This window comes from Marmota marmota, unplaced genomic scaffold (assembly GCF_001458135.2).
Source record: "Marmota marmota marmota unplaced genomic scaffold, marMar, whole genome shotgun sequence".
In the NCBI taxonomy this organism is placed as follows: domain Eukaryota; kingdom Metazoa; phylum Chordata; class Mammalia; order Rodentia; family Sciuridae; genus Marmota; species Marmota marmota.
This window is the reverse complement of record NW_025999880.1, coordinates 13,055,106-13,063,013: the sequence shown is the minus strand read 5'-3', so window position 1 is coordinate 13,063,013 and position 7,908 is coordinate 13,055,106. Positions and strand designations below refer to the sequence as shown.

At 49.8% G+C, this 7,908-nt stretch overlaps 1 protein-coding gene and 1 long non-coding RNA gene across 7 annotated transcripts in view; one reads left to right on the top strand and one right to left on the bottom strand.

The window, feature by feature from the left end:
- The first annotated feature begins 6 nt into the window (after positions 1–6).
- Positions 7–4,060, top strand: LOC125612356. Its single transcript, XR_007342706.1, has 2 exons — positions 7–1,687; positions 3,285–4,060. It is a non-coding gene; the product is annotated as an uncharacterized LOC125612356 (long non-coding RNA).
- Hoxb3 (homeobox B3) overlaps positions 3,755–7,908 on the bottom strand; it is a 55,762-nt gene continuing 51,608 nt past the window's right edge. For 5 of the 6 annotated variants that reach the window (XM_048789639.1, XM_015495532.2, XM_048789643.1 and 2 more), the window contains 2 exons: positions 6,911–7,508; positions 3,755–6,089 (listed from right to left, as the gene is read on the bottom strand). In XM_048789639.1, coding sequence (XP_048645596.1) covers positions 5,251–6,089; positions 6,911–7,358 — 1,287 coding nt within the window. In that variant the 5' untranslated portion in view covers positions 7,359–7,508 and the 3' untranslated portion in view covers positions 3,755–5,250. The remainder of the gene's footprint in view (positions 6,090–6,910; positions 7,509–7,908) is intronic. The other variant, XM_048789658.1, reaches the window with a different exon arrangement.

Genomic DNA, 7,908 nt, shown 5'->3' with positions numbered 1-7,908 from the left:
CCCTCCTGCCCCCCCCAGGTTTATGCGATGGAACGATTTTGGGAGGGGGAGATTTCGCTCTCTTTCTTTTTTTAAAATTTGGGCCTTTATAATTGTATATTGCTGATAAATACACGCGTATGGGGACTCTCTCTATTAAACCCAGGACTCCGACGAAATTGCAGGGAATTCGTGGTCACGGGACCGGCCTTGGCCAATCGCTCGGCTGGGCCTGGTGGAAAACAGAGCATTATTTGCTTTAATTGATTCAAAAACTCCAGAGGACCACGACCTGGACACCATAAGTCCCCCATTCCTAAACCGGTGTCTCCCCAATGACTCCCTTTCTCCAGAAAATCTAGAGGGACCTTTCCTCCTTCCACCCTTGTAAGGTTGCAGGAACAGATCAAATCAGAAGGAGAAATTTTCCTCCCTTCTAAAGATTTTAATGAAGTAAATTAATACTTTTTTTATTACATAGCAAGCACTATCTTACAGAGAGAGAGAGAGAGAGAGAGAGAGAGAGAGAGAGAGAGAGAGAGAGAGATGAGAGAGTATCTCTATGGGAGGAAGAAGGAATAGAAAGATGTTTCCTCCATTTAGGAAAGGACAGTGTTGAGGTGTGATTAAGAAACAGAAGAGATTTATAATCATCAGCACCACCACTCCCATCCCAACCCCTAAAGCAACTGTTAAATCTTGGGAAATGGACCTCCACTGCATTTTTGCCCACTGACCTCCATAACTGTAGGGCTTGGGTTCCCTTCTCTGCCCAGTGTTTACAGCACAACTCTTTATGTCCATCTGCCTTCCTCTTGGGGATCTATACTTATCTATTAAGTCCTTCACTCCTGCAACAGGAGGGTTGAAGGTGCATATATGCCCACTTAACCCCAAGCCTTTTCTGTATCCATATCTAGGGGCATGAACAAGAACCAATCATATAACTCTCAAAGTTCAGGTCATTGCCTATGGGGGGGAGGGGTAGCAGTCCCTAGTGGAACAAAAAGACTTTCCTTTCCACTTTTGCCATTGTGCTAGCATAAGAAAAAAAAAATCTAGGCAAGAAAGATGGAGTTCTTGAAGATGGAGGGAGTGGAAATATGACCACTGAGATGATTCTGGCCCCTGGAGTGGGACTTTATTTATTTATTTATTTATTTATTTATTTATTTATTTAGAGGGGACCAAGATAGTCTGAACTTTAGAGAATGCTACAATTTACTAGAGGAAGGAGGTACAAGAGCCACAAGCAGTTGGTGGGAAACTAGGCCTCAAAGCAGAAAATGAAAAGTCGATCTGGGGGAAGATTTTTAAATGAGTGGATCAGAGGGACCAAGAGGAGATGAGGCGATCAATCTTAGCCCCCTGACAGCTCCCTCCGATTGCATCAAAGAATTTGTCTCTTTGGGAAAGCAGAGGGAACAGCCGAAATTCCACATCCCTTAAAAAGGCCTGAGGGGAGGGGGTGGCAATAGAGAAAGGTGATTCTGGGAGAGCCAGGAAACAGATGGGAAATGGGGACAGAGGGAAGGCGCTGAGTTGGGTGGAAAGTTTGCCTGGAGAACTCCCACGACTCTGGCCTCCCCTCCCCCTACTGGTTCACTGCAACCCAGCCCTAAGGAGAAGGCTGGTTAGCAGAGAAATGGCAACTCAGCTGGGAGCTGGAGCTAGAAACTTTGTCAATGTAACATCCGCGTGGGAGGTGGTGAGTATTTAAAAAGAAGGGCCCAGAAGTCTGAGTAGAAGGGTGGGGGTGGAGAAGAGAAGGTTGGAAAGGGGGGAGCTGAAGGTGGGGGCTGCAGAGACAGACTGTAGAGCTCTCAGAACATGGAGAGCTGCTCTGAACTAGGCCAACTGGGCAGAGAGGGTGGTGTGCAATTCAGCACCAAAGAAAACCATTTTGCCATTTGGAGATGTGGATAAGGGTAGGCCGGGAAGAATCCAAACAGTAGCTGTGCAGGAAGGCCTGAGAAAGGATTCACTCTCTGGTCAGCCCCTTGGGCATCACTGCAGGTTTTCTAACAGCCCCTCTAGCTGGCTGCAGGACTCAGGGCTTCCCTAGGCAACCCAGGCCAAGACTGTCCCTGCGCAGGAAATACAACTCTCTAACCCTCGATGACAGATTTTATGGCCAGATTAGTGAACAACGGAAAACTTGGGTGTTAAAAGGGGCCAAGAGAGCCCTCCTTCTGGGAGACATCCCTCCCCCACTCCCCTGCATGCTGAATGGTAAAGCAAAGATATTTTACCCATGTCTTTGACTGTTTTAGCTGAGCCACCGGAATCTTGAAAACAGAAGGATAGGGGACGCTAAGCCAGGTCCTTCTTATTTACCATCCCAGCTTCAAACCAAAGCTCTGCTTTTTCATACTCTAGTTAAATTCTCTCTCTTGGCCTGCTTTTCTCTCTGGCTAGCAAAATAAGCAATCCACCCCACCCCCAGAGCCAAACATGGCGTTTCATCTAGTTACATCATTCAGAACATGTTATTCAGAGAAGAGGAAGACAGAGAGAAAGAAAGACCCTTGAGCGTTATTTGATCCCAATCAAACTTTGCACGCTCTTCTGCCTTTAAATTATAGCCTGACCCAATGCTAAATTGCTTGCTGCCTGGATGAGCCGTCCAGTTAAAATCCTACTGGGGCGGGGGGGGGATGCGGAATTCAGGTTGCTTTTTTATTGTTATTTATTGTTGCATAAAGACTGTAATTACTAACCTTGGACTGCCAGGATGCAACATAAAAATGAAAATCAGCCCTGCTTTAAGGCTGAGGGCCTGGAATGATTCTCACCCCCACAACCACCACTACCACCAAATATATGCTCCTAATTAAGCAATGCGGGCGCATCGCTTACAATTAGAATTATGCAACTCTTCAGCAAGCAAGCATCGCTTCTCTTTCAACGAATTAGCTCCATATTTCAGCCACCCTGTCTCCTCGCTCTTATCGGCTCCAGCGACGCGGCGGTGACATTTCATCTTTGACAGACCCTCTCTATCCTCGCTCCAGTGTGATAAAACTTTTATGGAACCCCGACTAAGAAATGAAGTTTTCCCAAGGATCCTGGAAACAGCCGCACATTAGCCTGGGGACCATTTTATTTACGCTTGGATCCAACAGCTTCTTCCACCTTCTTTTCCTCTTTCCCTGGCAAGAGGATTTGTCCCCTCTCCCTCTGCCCCAAGTTTTATTTAGTGATTTAATTTCACTTTAGTTTTAAGGTTTGACCTGAGAAGTCTAGGCCTCAGGTTTTTTTTTTTTTTTTTTTAGATTAATCATTTTCCTTTGTTTTCATTTTAGACCCAATGGTTGTTGGGCTTCGGGTCACGTGATGACTTCTTTGTAGCTCCGGAAGACGACTGTGAAGTTTAGGTTCTGTGGAAGAAGCAGTAATCGGCCAGATTTTTTTTTTCCTGGGGGTGGGGGGAGGGATTGAAGAGAGATTGCGGCCAAAGAGGGGAGCAGACAAAAGGTCAATGGATGAGAAAAACTGAGAGGCAAAGAGGTTAAACAAAAAGACCCACAGAGAGCACCCAAGAGCCCCCTTTCTTCCACAACTTGTTACTTAACCTTAGCTAAAGAAGTTGACAGAATGTGTTCCGGGTTCTTATGAGTGAGAAAAACTATATTTAAACCTGAAAAATTTCAAGGGGGAGATAGGATCCTGAGCAGTGGACTAGGAAAGGATCTTCAATGTCCTTCTTCCCATGGGGGAAATTTGGCAGTCAGAAGCCTTGCTCTGCTATCTAAATTGGACCACCAGGACAAGATAAAATTGATAACAGAAAGTTTATTCAAGAATTGTTTGACAGACAACTCTTTTAAGGAAAAAAAGTAACTACAGAAGAACAAAGAAAGTTCCAAGAGGGAATTAACTCTTACTCTACAAATTCAAGACTATACAGTGACGATTAGGAGCTGAGTTCATGCCTTTTAGAACTAATTACAATTGCTCATAAGTACGAGTTTAACATAAATCTACAGCTCTTTCCTAGAGTACGATAAAAACTAAAATAGCTGGTTTTACATGACAGAAAACACAATGTCCCTTATAACAAGTAAATACTAAAAAAGTACAATTTTTCCTTTTTTCCTCATATAAATACATAAGGTAGGGGGGGATAAATAATACAAAAAGAAAATATTTTAACAGGCTATAACCAATAAATATATATGAAAATGTTCACTAGAACACACACTTTTTTGAGCGATGCTGGGCTTCTGCAGGCCTAGGCATCTCTCACAGTTGTTTTTATATCCATTAAAATGTAAACTCTAAGTGCAACAAAAGTGTCCTGTCAGGAGGTTGAGCAAGGCACACAGGCCAAGCTGCAGCCCCTGCCTGGGACAGACAGTTTGTTCAAATATACCCTGTTTTCACGTTAAGTAAGAGAGCAACAGAAGAAAAGTAAAGTGGAGAACCTTATGTGGCCGATTGTTTTCTGTGGAGAGAGGGGGATGGACCTGGAGCTGAGAGGAGAGGCTGTGGAACAGGCAAATGTTCAGTCCTTGCCTGCCTTAGCCTCCTAACTTTTCCTAAAAAGAAAAAATATATATATTTATACTATAGGCAGCTCTGACTTTCAGGATCTCTCACCATCCCTGAGCCCTCTAAAAATTGTAACTGATGGAGAAGGGGTATAGATACGAAAGTCCTAGAGCAGAAAATCATGGGCTAGAAACGGAGGGCATACCCCAAGAAACCTCAAATAGATGGAAGGAAATTTGAGGTTTCAGGGAAGTGGGAGGAGAACGTGCTTTCTGTCCTTGGGCTTAAATGTGTCTTATTATTTTCTTAAGGAGAAAGAGAGGGGGGAAATCAAGATCTGGGGGAATTATCCACAGAGGTGGAAGGTAAGTGGGTTGGTTGGTCATGGCCTAGCCATCTTGTCTGCTTGTTTTTGTTTTTTAACTTTTTAAAAATGTGCTTCTCTGCCTTGTTTTCCTATCTCAACTTCTTCTACCACACTCCCTCTCCAGCATGGAATTCCAACTTGGTAGTGCTGGAGCCTGGGGTTGAAGGGGTCATCTCCAATCTGCCGTGGATTCCTTTCCTTTCCGATGGGTTGGCAGGCAGATGGAACAAGGACTGAAGGACTTTAAAACAACCCCTCAAGCCAGGGAGCAGGGAAGGAGCTCCAAGTCCCTTGTCCTGGGAGCCTAGCAACTACTTCCCTAACCCCTCTTTCAGACCTCCAGGCCGCCCCTCTGAGCTCCACAGCCCCCCTCTTGCCCTTGACCTCGCCCCTCCGCCCTTCCTCTCCCATCACAGGTGTGTTAATTTGGGAGCTTCTTGGATTCTACCCTGAGGAGGAGGCGCGTGGTGAGAGGAGAGGTCTGTGTAGGTGGGATGGGGGTCGCATGGTCCGTGATGCTGGTTGGGGGCCATAGGGGGCGCCCCGTTATAGTCCAGGTTCCCAGAGGGATGGTGGGAAAGGTGGTTGAGGCCGTAGAGGGAGGGGCCGGCAGGGGGCGGCAGCGGATCCGCGTAGCCGCCCCCGCCCACGTACACTGGGCTGCCCTGCATGGTGGGCGTCCCGTAGGCGCCCCCGTTGGCTTGGAGAACGTGGGACTCGTAATCGGGCGCCGGGGTCGGGGGATACTTCTGCGGGGCGCCGCAGCCCTTGAGAGGGGGCTGGTAGTTGGAGGGCAGCGTGTAGGCATTCTGGTGGGCTTTGCCGAAGGCGGGCGGGGACGGGCTCTCATAGCTGGGGGTCATGGAGTGTAAGGCGTTCATGAAGCCAGCGGTGGACTGCATGGGCTGCGGGGGGCTGCCGGCTGGAGACGGGCCCCCAGACGACGAGGCCAGGCCCTTGGCCTTTTGGTCCTTCTTGTACTTCATGCGCCGGTTCTGGAACCAGATCTTGATCTGTCGCTCGCTGAGGTTCAGCAGATTGGCCATCTCCACGCGGCGCGGCCGGCACAGGTAGCGGTTGAAGTGGAACTCCTTTTCCAGCTCCACCAGCTGCGCGCTGGTGTACGCGGTCCGCGCCCGCTTGGACGCCGCAGACCCCGGGCGGCTCTTGTCCCCTCCCCCGCCGCCCCCACTGCCTCCACTACTGCCGCCGCCGCCGCCGCCACCGCCACCGCCACCACAGCCTTCTGCTGGATCCGAGGAGGAGGGGTGGGAAGGGGAGAAAATGAAATAAAAGATAATTACTGAACACGCCGAAATTGAATGCATCGTTTCTTAATAAATCTAGGCCTGGACTCAGAGCCCCCCGCCGCCCTCCCCTTCGCGTCCCCGCCTCCTCCTGCCCCCCCCACACACCGCCCGTCGCATTAGCGGACACTCTATAATAGTGGCATTTATTAAGAGACCTGTTCTCCTCTCACTGCCCCAGCTTATGAAAATTTGATCATGTCACGCAGAGCTGCATGGCCATTTATTTAGGACTGGATTTTTGTGTGCGGGCTTTCTCCCCCTTATTCCCAATTCCTGGTCTGGGGAACACATCCCCTCCCTCTGTCTTTTGGACAGGATGGGTGACTGGGGAGAACCTGTAGGGAAACTGGACGGGCACTCATGGGCAGACCCCCGAAGTATGGTGTGAAGAGACATCGGTGCCTGGAGGCCGGGAATCTGGGCCGCCAGAGCGATTGTGATTAATACCCACAGTAATCATACTTAATAATAATCATTGACGACTCCTGGCAGTGCCTCTTGGCTTTGCGGCCTAGGGAAGAGTTCTGAGGCCAAGCGCCCCACCTCCCAGAGCTCTCAGAGCCCGGTGAAGGTTAGCTGAAGGGACAGGATGTTGGCAGGGTCAGGGGTCATCAGGTGGGGGGATACCAAAAATGCACGGCCTGCGACCTAATATTGTTCCCAGGCCGCCTCGTGGGCGCCTAGGGGCTGGGTGCTAGAATAACAGTGACATTCCTGGACCTGACAAAAGCTGATGACGAGGAAGGTAGAGAGCTGGTACCTGTGCCGGGGGAGCTGTTTTTCAGCTTGGACGTTTGCCTCGACTCTTTCATCCAGGGGAATATCTGTTTGGTGAGGGTGGAGTTGGAGCCGGGACCGCACTTGGGGGGGCCGCTTTTGCTGGGCCCGCCCCCATTATTGCTGTTGCTAGTGGTACTGATAGGTGCAGCGCTGGGTGGGGGTGAGCCCGGAGGGGCGGGCAGGGGCTCAGGGGCCAGGCCGGGCCTCATGCAGCTGCCGTTGAGCTCCTTGCTCTTGGCATGTGGGGCGGCGTTGCCCAGGGACTGAAGAGAACACGCTGAGCGCTGGTAGTCACCCTCCAGGTGCGTGGCGGCCTGAAAAGGGGGTTGGGGAGGCCCGTCGTAGCCGAAGCCATTGCTGCCAGAGTACGAGGAGTAGCCTCCGAAGAGCGCAGCCGCGGCGTTGTCGTAGTAGGTGGCTTTCTGCATCGCTGGGCGAGGCCCGGGCAGTGGATGGCAACTTGCAAGGGCCTGATACCCTCACGACCGGACATTGGCACCCCCGGGGGTCTCGTGACGCGCCGGACCCCCCCTCCCCTTTCTGCCCCCCTCCTCCCGGGACTGTTGCAAGCGGCTGACCTGCGGGGGGAGAGAAGAGACACAAGGGGGAGAAGAGGACTGGGGCTCGAATCCATCTTAGGAACTGAAAAGGGAACTGACATCAATAGGGTTTTTTTTTCTTCTCCCCTTCTCAACATCTCCAAAGCAGATGCTGAGGCATGTCTCTGACCTGAAATAGGTTTTTCCGTATATCAGCACTTTAAATTTAAAAAATAAATTCTACTATTTTTCATTTCCACTTAAAAAATCAAGATTATATATACTCCTTTAGGGAGTGCCAAGAAGTAGAATCCTACTGCTATTGGGCTCTTGCTTCTCTCCTGCCTGTGCACTAGCCCCTGACCTCTCCTCCTCTCTCTCTCTCTCTCTCTCTCTCTCTCTCTCTCTCTCTCTCACACACACACACACACACACACAC